Genomic DNA, 19,923 nt, shown 5'->3' with positions numbered 1-19,923 from the left:
TCCTCCACCGCTCTTGAAGACCAGGGTGCCCTTTGTCCCCATTGCTATTTGCACTTGTCATAGAACCTCTCGCCATTCAATTACGCTCTGCAAAGGATTATAAAGGAATAAGGAGATTTGGTGTAGAACATAAGGTGTCCCTCTATGCAGATGATTTGTTGCTATATATCACTGACCCTACTAAATCATTGCCAAAAATTATGACAGATTTAACTGAATTTGGGAAAAATTCTGGATACAAAATTAACCTAACAAAAAGCATATTGTTTCCTATTAGTTCTTTAGAAAAATTAGACAGTGCTACATTGACTTCGTTTCCTTTTACCATCTCAAATACTTTAAAATATCTTGGAATAAATAATAATTGTATAATAAATGTAACCCGTGAATTCTCTGGCCTTTTCAAACATAATTTTATTAATTTATACCATCAAACTGAGCAGAGCTTGGAAAGACTGTCCAAACTGCCCATCTCGCTTGCTGGCCGAGTAAATATCATTAGGATGAGCACTTCACCCAAATTTTTATTTTTGTTTCAATGTAATAATAATGGATTGCATTTATATAGCACTTTTCAGGACCCCTCAAAGCACTTTACAAAGCCACTATTCAGTCACTCTCACACACTGGTGCAGGCAGCTACGGTTGTAGCCACAGCTGCCCTGGGGCAGACTGACAGAAGCGAGGCTGCCATATCGCACCATCGGCCCCTCTGACCATCACCAGCAGGTGAAGCGTCTTGCCCAAGGACACAACGACCGAGACTGTCCGAGCCGGGGCTCGAACCGGCAACCTTTCGATTACAAGACAAACTGCCAACTCTTGAGCCACGATCGCCAGAATAAAAAAGACACTTCTCCAAAGACCCAAGATTACAGGAGGAATGAGGTTGCCTGGCTTTCAGCTCTATTATTGGGCCTGTAACATACAGTGAATGCAAAAGTATTCGTCCCCCTTGAACTTTCCCACATTTTGTCACATTACAGCCACAAACATGAATCAATTTTATTGGACTTCCACGTGAAAGACCAACACAAAGTGGTGCACACGTGAGAAGTGGAACGAAAATCATACATGATTCCAAACAGTTTTTACAAATAAATAACTGCAAAGTGGGGTGATTCAGGTGTGTTGACCCAGGGTGAGACCTAAAACCTGCAGCACACCGACCTGCATCCTGACTTTGACTTTCTCTCACCTTTATTATTTATTTTAGAACAACACACATGTCCATGTATGAAAAGAACATTTTCAATAACATCCTTTCTTTGAGTACTTCAGTTCACCGTCCATAAATGTACTTTAATGACAATGACTGCCTTGGAGCAGCTGTTTGTATTTGTTCGGGGAAATTACATTCAAATAAATGTATTTGTCATTTCCACTGAGGTGGTGCTGTGGGTACTGCTTTCCAGCCCTCTGCTGTGGATGTTCACCATAATAAGGATTTGCTGCTGCTGCCTCAATCTCCTTTCTTTCTTAATGCTGTATTTGTTAAGTTCTTTATAGACTTTAATCGGTTTTTTAACATCTCTGGAGTAGGTTGGACTCATAGGATCCTTTTCTGTGGATAAAGCAAAATGTCCCTTTTAGACTGGTCAGATGGTGCCAACCCCACCTCTTCAACCCTGGGTGAACCGAGCTGGTTGATAACCAGCCCTGTGTGAGAGATTATCCTGACCACTAATGTTAGAGTAAGTGAATCCAGACAATGAAGACATCCTGGGTACACTGAACTGGCTTTGTAGTGTAGACCTCTGGTAAAGTAGCATGTTGTGGTGGGCGGCCATCTTTGAAGAACAGTCAATTTCTACGTGAAAGGGCCGTCTCTGCTTGTGAGTACAAGTCTTGTTTGTTCTACAGTATGTCTGTGTATTACACTTGCACTGATTACTGTGCATGTAAATATGAAACACTAGGTGGCAGCAGTGCACCGTCATTTGCAAACATCCACACAGATCTGCACCAACACAGTAAACACAAAGGGAGGAAGCCAGGCTGACAGAGTGCTGCAGACACTTTATTAGGCTTGAAAGAAGATTAACAGCAGCTTCATTATATACGAAGACAGAGCTTTTATAACTGTGCATTTATTCTGAAAGCTCATGTTCCACATTCCTCTGTTACATAATCAGGTCTGCAGAGCCATGTCTGCCTGTCTCCATGGAGAAGCCCTGCACTATGCAACAAGAGTGTACTGAGTTTACTTGAAACATCTGGAATGCATACTACATTATCCTGTTAGTACAGACATACATGTAAGACGTTGTGTGTATTTGTTGTATCGACACATATGAGATGAATCCAAGTCGTTTGCACAGAATCGGTGCCGTCCTGTTCACATGAAGAGCCTGAGGATCTTGGGCTTGAAGACCTGCATCTTGCTGGAGTCCATGCTTTTCACACTCTCCTGTGCTCCCAGGATATACTGGTGTGCCTCATCGAAGAGCTCCTTTCCAATAGCTTCCTGGACTCTGTCCCGCCACGCACTCAGCTTGGGTCTCCCCTCAAACACGTCCACGCCGGCGCCCACAGGCTGCATTGAGACAAGCACAAGAAGAGGATTCAGGTTTAGTCCCCACAGAGATCAGAACCGGTTTGTTCATCGACCTCGTTCCCAGCAGCTGTTTCAGCTCAGGAGGAACTCTGAAAACACCGGGGATGTGTGCGACTAGTCAACAAAGTGTTGCTACGGTTACTAGTCGGTACCAGGCGAACTAGTTGTTGGACCTGTTTATATTTTAATTTAAGTATTGTTGGTGAGAAACACCATTGATCTGGATGAACTGGAAAAAGGAAATACCATTGCTAAAACCAGTGGTTCCCAAACTTTTTTTGCTGGGCCCCCCTTTGTTTCACAAGAAAAATGCCCCCCCCGCCACAAAACAAAAAAACCTTCCTCCAACCACACGCCCATATTTTGCTCCATTGCTGTTTATTTCACACCTCAAACATTTAGTGAACAATTAAGCAAATACAAGTAATCTGCAGGAAGTAATAACATAAACTACTAACTCTGTCACGCTGCGTCCGCACCTACACGGGTGATTTTGAACACGCAGCTGTTTCGCCCACTTAAACGGCGTTTCAAATCACTGAAAACTGAGATTTTTAAACTCCTTTTTTGCGTTTACGTGTGGACGAGGAATACAGAGTTCGTCACGCAACGTCAAAGGTATGTAACTTTTTCCACGTCACGCTGTGGCCACGTTATTGTTTACATGAGATGAACTGCAGAATGGCAGATAGTCAGATTAACAGTTTTATATAATTCCCCAACAGCTTGTGTTAGAACAAATGACCAAACATCCTCCAGCTTCTGTCTCCTGAGGGGCACCAGGCAGGGATGCCCACTCTCCCCTTCACTGTTTGCAATTTTTATTGAGCCACTAGCAGCAGCAATTAGACAGAATTCAGTAATTAAGGGCATAAAATGTAAGAATATAGAACATAAAATCAGCCTTTATGCAGATGATGTGTTACTTTTTCGCCAAAATTCACAAACCAATCTCTCTGGGGTAATTGCATTGATAAATTCTTTCTCAAGTGTCTCAGATTATTCAATTAACTGGTCAAAATCTACAGTCCTTCCGATTAATTGCTCCTTCCATAATTCTTCTTCTACACCACTGCAATCGGGAAATATAAAATATTTAGCTATTAATGTTTCTCCTAAGCTTTCAGAATTAACTAAATTAAACCACATCCCACTTTTAAAGACAGTAGAAGGCGATCTGACTAGATGGAAATCTCTACCCATATCACTCATGGGAAGGGTCGCCACTATAAAAATGATTGTCTTACCAAAAATAAACTATTTATTGTCAATGATCCCAAATAAGCCATCACAAGATTGGTTCAGATCTCTAGACTCGTATATGTCTAAATTCCTTTGGAAACATAAACATAAACCCCCACATTAATCCAATACAAAATATTACATAGAGTGCACTATACATCATAGGATGTTCAAGATGGGCTATACGCCTTCCAACAACTGCTCACACTGCACAGCAAATACACCGGACAATTACATCCACGCTCTTTGGTTCTGTCCACCAGATCAGAAGTTTTGGCGCGAGATATGTGAAGACTTATCAAAGTGTCTGAAATGTAACATTCCAGCCTTTAGTGTGCTTGCTGGGCAACTTGGATGAGGTCACTGCAGAAATAAACACAGCTCACGTTGTTTTTACGGCCCTATGCATTGCCAAGAAAATGGTCCTCATTAACTGGAAAAATAAAAATAATCTTAATTCTAACCAATATAAAAACCATCTAATCGATCACATTAGTCTTGATACAGCCTCTGCCATCACATTTGATCAATCCCTTTGGGCTCCTTTGATCGGCTTCATCACCTAGTGGGGGTGGGGGGGGTCATGGTTTGGTCCTGCCTTCGCTATTGTGGTTGATGTGGGGGTAGGGACGGCCTTAGGGCGTCTGGGGAGTCCCAAGGGATGTTTTCCCTGGAGGTCCTAAGCCAGGGGATGTGGCTATGACCTGGTTAGGGGCTCTGGGGGCTCTTAGATGGTGTTTTCCTTGTGGCTGCATACAGCAGAGATGGGGGAGGGTCTGTGCTGGCAGACGTTGGTTACTGGCCTGGTAGCCTGGCTGCCCCTGGGTGGGTTCGGGATGGGCGTGGAGGCTTGGGGGTCTGGGGGTGCTCCGCCCCCGGTCTGGGGTGCTGGCTGGGCCTTGGGTCCTGGCTGTTGTGTCGCCGGAGCTGTGGGCGGGGTGGGTGCAGGGGGGCTCAGCCCCAGTGCAGGGGGACCTCTGGTGCATCGGCCCAACTAGGGGGCTCTCTAACTGGTGGGGAGGTTGTTGTATCTTTGCAGGTGGTCTCCTCACTACAGGAGCTCACTCTGCAGGTGGGGGGAGAGATATAGGAGAGGTGGAGAATGAACTCAACCTGGGTGTCTATTGTCTAGAGCCTTTCAGTCTGTTGCACCAAGGCTGTGGAACAGTTTACCACTACAATTACGTTTGCTTGACTCTGTGGATTCTTTTAAAAAAAACAGTTAAAAACTCTTCTGTTCAAACAAGCCTTTTGTTGATCTACATATTTTATTTTATTTTATTTTTTACATTATTTACATTTGATCTTTTACATTGTATATAATGTCTATTGATTTTATTGTTTATTTTAATATTTTAATATTTGTGTACAGCGCTTTGTGATTGCCTGTCTGCGAAAAGCGCTTAATAAATAAAGTTTACTTACTTACTTACTTACTTGTGTACAGGGATTAGGCAAATGAGTATTTTGTCCACATCATCCTCTTCATGCATGTTGTCTTACTCCAAGCTGTATAGGCTTGAAAGCCTACTACCAATTAAGCATATTAGGTGATGTGCATCTGTGTAATGAGAAGGGGTGTGGTCTAATGACATCAACACCCTATATCAGGTGTGCATAATTATTAGGCAACGTCCTTTCCTTTGGCAAAATGGGTCAAAAGAAGGACTTGACAGGCTCAGAAAAGTCAAAAATAGTGAGATATCTTGCAGAGGGATGCAGCAGTCTCAAAATTGCAAAGCTTCTGAAGCGTGATCATCGAACAATCAAGCATTTCATTCAAAATAGTCAACAGGGTCGCAAGAAGCGTGTGGAAAAACCAAGGCGCAAAATAACTGCCCATGAACTGAGAAAAGTCAAGCGTGCAGCTGCCAACATGCCACTTGCCACCAGTTTGGCCATATTTCAGAGCTGCAGCATCACTGGAGTGCCCAAAAGCACAAGGTGTGCAATACTCAGAGACATGGCCAAGGTAAGAAAGGCTGAAAGACGACCACCACTGGTTTACTATTCAAAGTCTCGTCTGTCTGAGATTTACCCACAAGTGATGGATCAGTGTGAGAGATGTCATGCCACCCCATGTGACCTAGGCCATATGTTCTTTCTGTGCCCAAGACTCCATGGCTTCTGGAGTCAGTATTCAGTTATTCTTTCCAAGGCTCTTGGGACCCAAATCTGCATGGACCCTTTTCTAGCTGTTTTTGGGCTTCCAGTCAACACTGGTCTAACCGACCCTACACACTTCAAAATTTTAGCCTTTACATCACTTTTGGCTAGACGTTGCATCTTACTCCTTTGGAAATCTTCATAGCCACCTTCAGTTTCTTTTTGGTTTAGAGATGTGATGTCATTTCTTAAATTGCAAAAGATAGGCCTTGTGGCGAAGGGCAAATACAGAGAATTTTATCGTATCTGGGGCCCCTTTGTAGACTATTGCAAGTCATTACACGCTCTACCAGCTGATTAATATCATATCTCTTCCCCCCTTCTTTTTTTTTTTTTTTTTTGTGTGTTTTGGGGTTTGTTGTTTGTGTTTGTTTTGGGTTTCTTATTAGGTTTTATTTTGTTTGTTTATTTAAGCCTGTGTGTGTGTGTTATCGTATCTGTTCATGTAAGAAAAACTAAAAAATATGTGAGGGGAACAGATTGTATTGTCATTGTAAACCACTGTACACTTGTCTCTCAATAAAAATATGAAAAGAAAAAAAAAAAAAAAAAAAAGACGACCACTACTGAACAAGACACACAAGCTGAAACGTCAAGACTGGGCCAAGAAATATCTCAAGACTGGTTTTTCTAAGGTTTTATGGACTGATGAAATGAGAGTGAGTCTTGATGGGCCAGATGGATGGGCCCGTGGCTGGATTGGTAAAGGGCAGAGAGCTCCAGTCCCACTCAGACGCCAGCAAGGTGGAGGTGGAGTACTGGTTTGGGCTGGTATCATCAAAGATGAGCTTGTGGGGCCTTTTCGGGTTGAGGATGGAGTCAAGCTCAACTCCCAGTCCTACTGCCAGTTTCTGGAAGACACCTTCTTCAAGCAGTGGTACAGGAAGAAGTCTGCATCCTTCAAGAAAAACATGATTTCCATGCAGGACAATGCTCCATCACACGCGTCCAAGTACTCCACAGCGTGGCTGCAAGAAAGGGTATAAAAGAAGAAAAACTAATGACATGGCCTCCTTGTTCACCTGATCTGAACCCCATTGAGAACCTGTGGTCCATCATCAAATGTGAGATTTACAAGGAGGGAAAACAGTACACCTCTCTGAACAGTGTCTGGGAGGCTGTGGTTGCTGCTGCACGCAATGTTGATGGTGAACAGATCAAAACACTGACAGAATCCATGGATGGCAGGCTTTTGAGTGTCCTTGCAAAGAAAGGTGGCTATATTGGTGGCTGATTTGTTTTTGTTTTGTTTTTGAATGTCAGAAATGTATATTTGTGAATGTGGAGATGTTATATTGGTGTCACTGGTAAAAATAAATAATTGAAATGGGTATATATTTGTTTTTTGTTAATTTGCCTAATAATTATGCACAGTAATAGTCACCTGCACACACAGTTATTCCCCTAAAATAGCTAAAACTAAAAACTACTTCCAAAAACATTCAGCTTTGATATTAATGAGTTTTTTGGGTTCGTTGAGAACATGGTTGTTGTTCAATAATAACATTATTCCTCAAAAATACAACTTGCCTAATAATTCTGCACTCCCTGTAGTTTGGGAGATGATTGGATGATGGGGTGGGTGCAGTTTTCTCTGGGGTGGAGTCGGGTGGGCTGCCCCGGACTCTGTGGGGCTGGTTGGTGCTGCTGCTGCGGGCCCTGGTCTGAATGGGCCTGGGCCCCCTTGCCCTGGTGGGTTCCAGAGTGTGGGGGTGCATACTGGGTTCAGTGGGGGAGCTGGCCCCAGGGAGGGGCCGCTTGCCCCTCCCTTTCTTCCCTCCCCATCCTCAGCTGCCTCCCTATTCCCGCTCTACCACACCCACCCACACACGCAGGGCTTGGGGTGCAGGTATGTCACCAGGGTGCAGGGGAGGCACGCCCCCTCTGTCCCCTTCTGGCCGCCTGTGCCTCAATTTTATTCTGCAACCTAGACATCCACATTACTCACACTCTCACATAACACATACATATAGGGCCTTGGGGGTGGGCACGTTTTACAGCATCCAGAGGATGGTCGGTGTACTCCAACCCACCTCTGGCGCTGGTGCCCTACCCTCAATTTTAAATGCATATAGACACTGAGGGTTTTCGGGAGGAGCCGTGCTGCTCTCTGATAGGAAGCAGGAACCATGCTCTCCTGAGTTTTAAATGCACTTTAGAACAGCACACAGCAACACTACATATGAGCGGGCGTAGGGAGGTTGGGTCTTAGACTCAACCTCTCTGGGTACATCTCAGGCCTTCCAAAGTACGGAGGCCTATCTCCCCTCACCACACTCCCTGCCGGTGGCTGATGCCCTCAGACGTTGGTGTGTTGGTGGTTCTTGTCGTCTGGGGCTGGGCGCTCATGTATGTACCGGCTCACTCCTGGTGGCCGATTGGCGGGGCCGGGTGCCTGTGGCCCGGCTGAGCCCCTTCCGGGGGGTGGGGTGCCCTCAGGCCTCTGGGCCTGAAGCTCGGTCCTCTCTGGCACAGCTGGCTGCCGGCAGAGCCCGCGGGCACGCCACTGCAACCCCCTCTGGCCTCTGCTCCGTAGCTGCGGGGTGACCTCTCATTTGGAGCTCTACTCAGCTCTTCCCAGGAGGGTGGCACGGTTCCCCCCCTTTTTGGTTGTCCTCCTCGGGTCCTCTGGATGTCTGGGGTCTGGATCTCCTCCATACCTGCTTCATGCCCTGGGGGATGGGGCTGTGACTCCCCACACTCCCTAGCAGATCGTTACATGGAGAAACCTTTGGAATGCAAGCATGCTGATCCACACAGGTGTACACACAGGTGTGCACACAGGTGTACACACGGGTGTTCACAGACGCAGACTACAGCTTTCTTGGCTGCTGCCTCAAAGCACATTGTGCGCTGTCTATCTTGCGTGCTGCACAATATCGTTTGTTATTTAGTATCTACTGTTATCTACTGCTAGCTAGTTTATTGTGATGGTGCTGTTTTTATGTTGCTCTTTTTTTGTTTGCTTTCTCTTCTGTTTTTTTTCTTCTCCATACAGGTGATCCAGGTGTTTTGTTTTCCTTTCTTTCTTCCCCCCTTTCTCACCCTCTCTTTCTTTCATTCTTTCTCCCTGTCCTATCCCCCAGTCATGTCTGTCTCGTTTGTAGCAACCGAAAGTAAAATAAAATAAATACATAATTATAATAAAGGTCAATCAAATGGACCAATATGGCAAGGCCATGATGATCCACTTGGTAAAATAAATCTGCTTGGCATCTTTCTTGGCCTTAAGACAACAATTCTGACGGCTAAAGATCCAAACAGGACACAAAAAGAAAAAAAAATGTCGTGGTTCCCAAACTTTTTTTGCTGGGCCCCCCTTTGTTTCACAAGAAAAATGCCCCCCCCACAAAACAAAAAAACCTTCCTCCAACCACACGCCCATATTTTGCTCCATTGCTGTTTATTTCACACCTCAAACATTTAGTGAACAATTAAGCAAATACAAGTAATCTGCAGGAAGTAATAACATAAACTACTAACTCTGTCACGCTGCGTCCGCACCTACGCGGGTGATTTTGAACACGCAACTGTTTCGCCCACGTAAATGGCGTTTCAAATCACTGAAAACTGAGATTTTTAAACTCCTTTTTTGCGTTTACGTGTGGACGAGGAATACAGAGTTCGTCACGCAGCGTCAAAGGTATGTAACTTTTTTCACATCACGCTGTGGCCACGTTATTGTTTACATGAGATGAACTGCAGAATGGCAGATAGTCAGATCAACAGTATTTTCTCTCTATCTGCAGGTTTACACGCTTACATATAAACACGCAGTTACTGTCCCTCTATTTACAAAGGCAGAGGCGTCACAGTGTGATTATTTTACGTGTAGTTTTTTCCTGTGTACTGATAGTCACTGCTCACCTAATGCGGAGTTTTTAATGGTCAAATGCAGACCTTATTATCTCCCCAGAGAACTCACTTCGATCATACTCACTGCCGTGTATATACCCCCCGACGCTAATGCTAGGTTGGCCATGAAAGAACTTTCTGCAGCCATTAACAAACACCAGAATAAACACCCCGAGGCTGCTTTTATTGTTGCTGGCGACTTCAACCACACCAACTTAAAGACAGTCCTCCCCAGATTCCACCAACATGTCTCCTGCCACACCAGAGGAGACAAGACTTTAGACCATGTGTATTCCAACCTGGCTGGAGCCTACAAAGCCACACCCCTCCCCCACATTGGACAATCGGACCATCTCTCCCTGTTCCTCACACCTCGGTATTCACCACTCATCCAACGTGTGAAACCTGCTGTGAGGACAATTAAAGTGTGGCCAGAGGGGACAGACGCAGTGCTCCAGGACAGATTTAAAAACACAGACTGGAATATGTTCACCCACACAGACCTGGACCAGTACGCCTCATCTGTACTGGATTACATCTCCGAAACCACAGACAGTGTCACCACCCAGAAACGGATCACCATGTACCCCAACCAGAAGCCTTGGATGAACCGGGATGTTCGTCTCCTCCTGAAGGCCCGCAACACCGCCTTTAGGTCAGGAGATGCACACGCCTACAGCACAGCCAGGGCTAATCTAAAGAAGGGCATCAAAAAAGCCAAACACATTACAAAAAGAAGGTAGAAGAACACTTCTCCAACTCCAACCCCCGACGCATGTGGCAAGGACTCCAGACCATTACAGACTACAGGACCACCAAACCCTCCCCCGCATCCTCTGATGTCTCCTTCCTCAACGAGCTCAACAACTTTTATGCTCGTTTTGAGCGAGGGAACCCCACAACCACAACCAAAGCAGACATGACGCCAGACCACCAACCTATGACTCTCTCCCCCACCGATGTAGGAGCGGTGCTGAGCAGGATCAATGTCCACAAGGCTGCAGGCCCTGATGGCATCCCCGGGCGTGTTCTCAGAGCGTGTTCTGGGGAGCTTGCAGGAGTGCTCACAGACATATTCAACCTGTCCTTGGCCCACGCTGTGGTACCGGCCTGCTTCAAATCCACCTCCATCGTCCCCATACCCAAAAACTCCAACCCATCTTGCCTCAATGACTACCGCCCAGTAGCACTCACCCCCATCATCACTAAGTGCTTAGAGCGACTGGTCCTAGCACACTTCAAATCCTGTCTCCCCCCCACCCTGGACCCCCACCAATTTGCATACCGCCAGAACAGGAGCACAGAGGATGCAGTCTCCATCGCACTGCACTCTGTCCTCTCACACCTGGACAACAACAACACCTACGCCAGAATGCTGTTTATAGACTTCAGTTCAGCATTCAATACAATCCACCCCTCACAACTCATCAGGAAACTGACAGACCTGGGCATCAGTTCCCTCATCTGCAAATGGTTACTGGACTTCCTGACCAACCGCCCCCAACATGTCCGGCTGGATAACCGCTGCTCATCTACAATCACGATGAACACCGGTGTACCACAAGGCTGTGTGATGAGCCCTTTCCTCTACTCCCTCTTCACCCACGACTGCAGACCTGCTGATGGTTCCAACACCATCATTAAGTTTGCAGATGACACCACGGTGATTGGCCTCATCAGTGACAACGATGAGGCTGCCTACAGGGAGGAGGTGGATCGTCTGGCTGAGTGGTGCGACAGAAACAACCTGCTGCTTAACACAGAGAAGACCAAGGAGCTCATCGTGGACTACAGGAGGAATGCTGACCCACATCCACCCATCCACATTAAGGGGACGGCTGTGGAGCGTGTGAGCAGCTTCAAGTTCCTGGGAGTCCACATCTCCGAGGATCTCACCTGGACGACCAACTGCTCCAAGCTGGTCAAGAAGGCTCACCAGGGCCTCTTCTTCTTGAGGACTCTGAGGAAGAACCACCTGTCCTCAGACATCCTGGTGAACTTCTATCGCTGCACCATCGAGAGCATCCTGACCAACTGTATAACAGTCTGGTACGGGAACTGCTCTGCCTCGGACCGGAAGGCGTTGCAGAGGGTCGTGAAAACTGCCCAGCGCATCGCCGGAGCACCACTTCCTGCCATAAAAGACATCTACAGGAAGCGGTGTCTGAAAAGGGCTGGGAAAATCATCAAAGACCCCAGTCACCCATCACATGGACTCTTCACCCTCCTGCCCTCTGGGAGGCGCTACAGGAGCCTCCGGACTAAGACCACCAGGTACCGGAACAGCTTCTTCCCCACAGCTGTCAGACTCCTGAACTCTGCCTCCTGACATCTGACCCACGTTAACATATGGACTGAACACACACACACCCACAATGGACAACTGTACCCTCAAACACAATAATAACATGGACTGAACCACCACTCATAACCACTAGCACTTTATATAGCCTCTGTAGAAACTATCTACACCCTCACTTATCTTAACTGCACTACTGTATAGCTCTGTGTAAATAATCATTCTGTACATTCGATAATCTTTAATTCTACAACTGTTTACAACTTGCATAGTTCCCATTTCTGTATAGCTGTATATCCCAGATTCTGTAAAGTTATTTATTTCATATTCTGTATAGTTTTTCATATTTATATCCTGTTCATAGCCTGTACATAGCTTGTACTCACTACAGCCTGTACATACTTATAGTTATAGAATATTCACAACATACTTCATACCGTGTGCATTATAACATACCATAATAGACCTATTTCTGTAATATACTCACATATCTATATTATTGCTAATATATATTGTAATATATCTATATCACTAAAGCACTTCTGGATGGATGCAAACTGCATTTCGTTGCCCTGTACCTGTGCATGTGCAATGACAATAAAGTTGAATTCTATTCTATTCTAATAATGTTCAACATTGCATCAATACATTTTTCTCTCTGTGCAAAATGTGTTCAAAAACATAAACAGCTGTGGGATCCTGTTTGTCTGTGATTTGAACCGGGGGAACAAACTGTGGCAGGATCAGCCTGATGTTATTTGTATCCTGCTGTAACTTTACTGTATAAAGAGCAAACATCTCCAACATGTCAGGAGCAGTTAGTCATTACAACAAGTGTTTGTGAACTAAAGATCAAGAATGTGGGATCCTGTTTGTCTGTGATTTAAACAGCCCAGCGCTGCTCCCGACGAAGGGGAACCTGCAGGGAGACCTACCTCAGCACCTGTGCAGGTGAAGCCAAAGGGCAGATTTGCTTCACCAGATTTTCTAGTCTTTGGCTCAGAATGAAGTTGGTTTGGAAACATATTCAGCGACGCTTCATCTCCTGCTTTGTGTTTGTGTGGGAGCCCCGTCAAAAACCTGTCCACGATGCTAGCAGTGTCCAAACGTTCTTTGTTTTTGTTTTGTTTTTTTCCTTCATACCGCCCCCCCTGCAATGGCTCTGCCCCCCCCGCCCCCGGACTGGAAAATACATTTAAAATGTGATTAAAGGGACAATATGCCAAAAATGCACCAACTTACAAAGAAATGACAGATGTGCACTTAATGATGGTGTGACGGAGACCTGAATGAGTTTAAGATCTCGTGTTTGCTCCTCTCATAGTGGGAACACTGATTCTGATTCCTGTTACTGCGGGTACATTTGGGCCGCTCACCTGCATGATCTCCACAATGGCGACCAGATCAGCCAGTGAAATCTGATCTCCAGCGATAAAGGGCCTGTCCTGGAGGAACTTTTCTTCAACGAGTTTCAGGGAGGAGTTCAGATCGTCCAAGGCCGCGTTCATTTTGTCCTCTGGGATTTCCACGCCCATGACCTTGGGAATCATAAGCTACAGGCACAATGGATTCAGTGTGAGTGAAACAATGAGCTTAATGCTGAACACAATCTGATTCAGGAGATGAATGATGACACGGTGACTCTGGGTTTTTCTTTGAGCAAATTCCAACAAACTAGAAAAGTAGCATCTGTCCCAAAGAGGTGGAAGGAAGTAAAAGCTCGAACACGCCGGGGAGGAGACGATGTCTGAATGATGTGGATTTTAAGTCAACGGCTATGACATCGCATGACTTTAGCTTACTGGCTCAGAGCAGCTCTCTCTCTCTCTCTCTCTGAGCGAGCAGACCAATGAAATGGCAGTGATGAAACTTTACCACAGAGGTGCACAGTAAGAACTGCTGAACTCTCTGTTTTCCAGCAGTGGCATTTATTGCTGATCATTTTCAGTTGGCCCTCACCAGCTGGCCCAGACATGCTCAGTGACATCACTCTGCACAGTGATTTTACTTCATAACCAGACGAAAGGGTATTTCAACAAAGCTAGAACATGATGGTGATAAGATCCCAGATAGCAAGGAGAATTGAACAAATGTTGATTTTCCATCTGAACCATCAGAATCGTCAGGATTGAAATGTCAACACAAAACCAATGTTGAAACAACAAACCTGACACTGACATTGAAATAACATTGATTCACTGTTGTTCTGTCATCGTTGATTGTTGATCTATTTATAGTTGACAAGGTGACAACAATCACGTTGAAAAACCATCGATTTATGGTTGAGCGGGAAATTAAAGCTGCTACCACTTGGACTATTCCATAGCACCCCCTCTCACAGTGGTACATCCCGCCAGGTAACCATTGTCTTGTACAGTACAGCGGGACATTAGATTTACTCTCAGCGGAATTGACCGGAGAAGGCATCAGTTCATGCACTGCACTGGCCTGCACCACGATTAGTATAAGGTAAGAATGAATGACTTTTGTTCTATTCGTTATTTCCACGGTTGCATTTGAATAACAGTAAAAAAAACAAAACAAACTTGTTAATGTAAAGTTTCGGATAAAATGTGGGAGCCCGAAATTGTGTCTACTTTCTTCTTACAATCCGGCAACAAATAAATTGCACTGCAAACAAAGTCTATCAACAAAGAAAACATTTTCGTTTCATACTTTTCCGTTATACAAAGCTAGCTTTAACGCTTCGAGGGTTCCTTTGTTCTTGCCGTCGCCTCGGCGCTTGACCCAGACTTTCGCTCTGTAGTTGCTTTTTAGCATAGTACTACAAAAAATTGTAAATCTGTGATATATGATTGATAAACGTAAAGGTAACTGTATAAATGTGTTCAATGACTTTGTTACTTTTAATGATTGGAGAGCACCCGCTTCGATTCGCACTCAATTCAAACTTTACGTTGCACGCTCACCTACCTTGCGTTTGCACCTTTTGTCCACACGTAAACTGCGTTTTATTATTTATTTATTAGTTTTTCGCCTCTCACTGCTTAAGCCATTAATATTTCTAGAATTGTTTTTTTTAAACAGATGCGACCTCACAAAAGATGTTAACTATGCTGTCTGACCTGACGAGAGCTGTTAACGAACTCCGTGAGGAGGTCAGAGCCATCCGCCATCCCTGCTGCAATGAATCGGTAGATGCTGGGGTACTGCCTCTGGATTTGCCCTTGCACAACATTGAGGAGCTAAACAATGCAGAGCCAGCTCTTCAATCACAAGAGGCAAATAAGGCAATGGTAAGTATATAAAGGTTATGTACACTTTGTAACTATAAAGTATAATAGCTGTCAGATGTGATTTAAATACATAACAACGGCCTGTTGATTACACACACAAGCACTTGCATACACATTTAAGACATGAGACACGCTAATTCCATCTCTTAAAATGTGTCTATAGGTGAGACGCTTTGCCTTGATTGGAGGGACCACACTGGAGGTGCGAGTCCGCCGTGTAATGGCTTATGCCATTACAAACGAGCTGGCCTCGGTACTAAACTGGGCAGGGAAAAAAACCAAGGACCAGACAAAGCAAAAAAGGGCATTTAAAGATACCAAATATGCATTTGCAGAGCGCTGTAAGTTTTACCGTTTTATTGCTATATTACTTTTTCTTTCTTAATAACAAGACTTTCATGTCCAGTTAATCTGGAGATGGAGTCTTTGGTCTTTGGCTTGTTTAGTCCTCGGGTTGTAGTTTGTACAGCCCGAGGACCCCATGTTTATTTTGTTTTAAAGGATACACGGTACACCATGCTAAGACTTATCACTTTTTCCGCTCATAGCTCTTTGGGAATCAAATGCGGCAGTTTGCAGATTTACGCCTGGTGACTTTCATGTTTATCAGCCTAGGAGTTTACATACTTTCTCCCAGCTGAAGACAGTTAACAAGAGCTTATTCACGTGCTCTAATTCACTTTTTTTGTGTGTGTGTGTGTGTGTGTGTGTGTGTGTGTGTGTGTGTGTGTATTTTTGTCCTAGATGGCCTGACGCAGCAGTTGGGAGCAAACTCTATGTCCGAGTTTGTCTTTGCACAAGCAGTGCAGAATTGGCTCCGATACGCCCCAGATCGTTTGGGTGGTGCAGGACGCACATCATCCATCCCGGAGTAAAAATTACAAACTTCTGTGAATCATATAAACGTAAATAGGAAACTGTCTTTTAATAAAGTATTTAGCAAACGAAACATGCCTATTGACCTTTTTTGGTTTATTTTTTTCTCTGTTACATCACATGCAATGCTTTCTTATTTTAGGATATTAATATTGACATGATACATTGTGAGACATTTGGTTTTTTTTTATAAAGGGTGTCCAATTTGAGGAATAAGTACAATTATGTGTTTAGGTGGTTGAAGTATTGATGGAAACATGCAGTAGTTTAGTATTGGTTAAAATACCTATAAAGAAAGGTAGATTTCCAGTCATGATTTAACTGTTGTTTTAATAAAAAGCAACTGTGCGAAAGAGGTGGAAAATCAACACCATAGCTCAACAGTGTTTCAATATCAGAATCTGACATTGTTTCAATGTCAGCAGTATTAGAAAATATAACGTTGAATCAACGTCAGGTTTCAACATTGATTCAACATCAAAACCTGACGTTGTTTCAACGTTAAAAAAGGGTGCAAGAGTGACGTTAGGTCAACGTCACACTTCGACGTTGATTCAATGACACAGCCTGATATTGACTCAACATTGTTTCAATGTTTCCTTGCTATCTGGGATATTACTAATCTAACAGCACCTACAAAGATCAGTGAAGGGGAACGTACCCGGAGGCAGAAGATCTCGGAGCCGTGCATCCGGATGGCCGTGTGCTGCCACGACAGGTACTCATTGACACGAGCACGCTGCTGGAGGTCAGCTGGGTACCAGAAGTCGGGAGTCTTAAACTTCTCAGCCAGGTACAACATGATAGCAATGCTGCAGAGAAGACATCACTGTGACCGTCACGGCAGACCAGCGCTTCCTCAGCTCACGACTTTTTGACATAATCACCTTTCAGCCAGGCAGAAGTCTCCATCTCTGAGAGCTGGGACCTTCCTGATCAGGCTGATCTTCCCAAAGTCCTCCCCATACTGCTGGCCTGGGACCAACACACGCGCATGCACACGCACACATTTTAATAGCAGATATTTGGAAGAATCACATGATCATCGTGGACATAACCAGACAGCGTCAGGCAGTCAGTGCGGACCGACGGAGCAGCTGCTCTGCAAGCAACGGAACCCAAGTTCAAAGAAACCCTGATCTACACCCTCACAGACTCACAACTCAGACCTGTGCTCGTCCAAACCTCCTTACTGCTGCTGTGAACGGTCACACTGGCGACGTTCTTCGTGTCTGCGTGCGTGAACTCACCGTCCAGCAGAGAAAGCTTCTTGAAGTCGAAGCTGATGTTGTTCTTCTTGGCGAAAATGTACACGGAGCGGCAGGGCTGCGAGAACAGGTCCAGGTAGAGCTCCAGCGCCATAGCTGACGGTCCTGTGTCGGCTCCTTCTGAGCAGGGTGCGGACACCAAAGAGTTTAAAGCCCTCTAAGATAGTTGGCGCCCCGCCCCCTGCTGTCGTGTGCCTCACCCTGATAGTGGAGTTAATGGCGACGGTAAAAACATAAGCGTGTTTAAAAAGCACACAAAATGTGTTTAAACACAAGGCGTGTCCAGTGAAACCAGCAGCTGCAGAGCACTGGCTGGGTTCACTCTCCTGGAAACAAATGAAAAAATAAACTGCGCTTTGAATCTACACCAGTAACTTTTACCAACAGCCTTACATGAGACGCACTTAGTATCTCAAAGCTGTGCTTGAGGTCCAATCTGTTTCTATCAAAGGTGAAGTGCATTAAGCATGTGAGTGAAGTTGGCCCCCCACCTTCTTCAAATCCAACAAAAGTGGTATCAAACGTTTGTGCTGCAAACATCTTTGTTTGTGCTGCTATCATTTTAAAAATATTAATAACATAACATGATGCGTGCTTAATCTTCCAGGTAAGTAAATCCCAAAAGGTTGGTTCCACACGCATGCAAACAGCTCGTCTCCACTGCTTTAACTGTTAAACAGAGGCAACACTGCGGCTGGCAGGGTTTATTATGTGGAGCAGCAGCTTGTTTAGTTTAAACAGTCTGCATTAAGCTGGGCAAACACTGCGATTTTTTTCAGTCCCGTTATTCAGCTGATGCTCAAACTGTACAATTGAATCTCAGGGGTTAGAAGTTCATAGGTCACGATGCAGGTCTCACACTATACAGCCTGATGCTCTGATGCGACCTGAGTGCTCACACTGTGCATCCATAACATGAAGCTTATCATACAAAAGCTGTCTCTCGCTCTCCCTCGCTCTGTCTTTCACACACACAGACACACACACACCATCAACTTTGCAACGAACAGGTGTACCTGGCAAAGTGTGTGTAACCCTCAGTGTTACTGACATGTTCCACACTGATGCACAACAGTACTCTGGGCCCCACACTGTTTTATTAAGTATGTCTAATCACTGTAGACATTACATGTACCTTCTTAAAGGAGAGGTCAAAGGTCAGCTACCTTTATAGGTTCCTGCTATATGTTGTGACATATACACAGCACAGTTGTAGGAATGATAGTTTCTAAGTTCTAAAGCTTTTTGTCAATTTTCAACCAATAAATCATCAAGTTGACCTTGAAGACCACAAGTTTGAATGGATTGTTAACATGACCCCACTCCACAACACAATCCGGACTGACTTTAACAAATGTGCTATACGCTCACCCGGAAAATAGTGAGCTTTACAAGACTGATTTTGTTCCAAAGGCTTGCACAGACCTCAACCAATCCTAAGGCTAATTAGCACGGCTAGAATTTTAAAAACATTTGTTAAATGTTGTCATTGCTAACATATACCTGTTTTAGAGCATGGTGAGTAGCCAGAGTGCAAAGTTATTTTTACCTCTAAAAAAAATGTGAAGATGTGATATTAGCATGTACGGAGCCCCTCTGATGACATGGTCCAAAAATAAATAAATTGTGGCCACAAAATACTACTTCGTGGCCACGAAATGGGTATAACGTGCGCACGAAATACTTATTTGTGGGCACGAAACACTTGACCGATAACCGTGATCCTTCCCAGGCCCAGTTGGTTGACAATAAAATCTACCCCAACGTCCGGATTGTACTTACGTCTGCAAAGCAACTGGGCTCTCAATATCCTGTTTAAATGTCTCTCCATAATAATGGTTCCTTTCAGTGCCAGGCTTTTCAAAATGCATCTGTAGCTCAGTCCCAGCCTAAAATTGTCAGGGATCTGGGTCTGAGGGACCTAGACCTATTATTGTATATTGTTTACTTCACTGTAAATAAATGCACTGCATTAATCCGCATTTTGGGTCCTCCTTCCCCACACACCCACGGTCTGCCACGCAGACCATGACAAAAATATGCCTGTTTCTCCATCACAGCTCTGATGGTTCAGTAAGGACATCTCCTGGTTTCATCTTCATGTTTCCCTCTCACCACATATCCAAACCGACATCATGACCAGCAGCTTTACAGCTGTGGCTCCAGCAAACATCAGCTGATACTAGAAATTAATATTAAATAAATTCTAACAACAGCTGATCAAGCTTAAACGTGCTGCTGTTGTTTAGCGCGACATCCGCTGGTTTCCTCTTTCTGGCTCGAAATATAAACAAACAAGAGAGAAAAGCGATCAGCTGATCACTGATCAGTTTCATCATTTAAGTAGCAACAGGAGAGGGAGGGGGGAGAATGGGAGAAGAAGAGGCAGCTGCAGCGTAACGA

General features: G+C 44.8%; 1 protein-coding gene across 1 annotated transcript; it reads right to left on the bottom strand.

Moving 5' to 3' along the window:
• Nucleotides 1-1,999: 1,999 nt before the first annotated feature.
• Nucleotides 2,000-17,943, bottom strand: gstt1b (glutathione S-transferase theta 1b). Its single transcript, XM_085408934.1, has 5 exons — nt 17,503-17,943; nt 17,140-17,227; nt 16,914-17,064; nt 13,496-13,672; nt 2,000-2,536 (listed from the first exon to the last, which is right to left on the bottom strand). Exons 1-5 carry the CDS (start codon nt 17,612-17,614, stop codon nt 2,339-2,341), a joined length of 726 nt encoding a protein of 241 aa, XP_085265060.1. The 5' UTR covers nt 17,615-17,943; the 3' UTR covers nt 2,000-2,338.
• Nucleotides 17,944-19,923: the final 1,980 nt, after the last annotated feature.

Source organism: Rhamphochromis longiceps, linkage group LG6, assembly GCF_057381845.1.
Source record: "Rhamphochromis longiceps isolate RC_006_pf linkage group LG6, R_longiceps_female_GT1.1, whole genome shotgun sequence".
In the NCBI taxonomy this organism is placed as follows: Eukaryota; Metazoa; Chordata; class Actinopteri; order Cichliformes; family Cichlidae; genus Rhamphochromis; species Rhamphochromis longiceps.
The sequence above is the reverse complement of the archived record's forward strand: the minus strand, read 5'-3'. Positions and strand labels throughout refer to the sequence as shown.

Bases quoted from the DNA above. Each gene is read 5' to 3' on its own strand.
- gstt1b (XM_085408934.1), bottom strand. From the start codon at position 17,614: ATGGCGCTGGAGCTCTACCTGGACCTGTTCTCGCAGCCCTGCCGCTCC. The intron at 17,228-17,502 runs GTGAGTTCACGC...TGTTGGTCCCAG, and splicing joins GAAGCTTTCTCTGCTGGACG to GCCAGCAGTATGGGGAGGAC. The intron at 17,065-17,139 runs GTGATTATGTCA...TCTTCTCTGCAG, and splicing joins GACTTCTGCCTGGCTGAAAG to CATTGCTATCATGTTGTACC.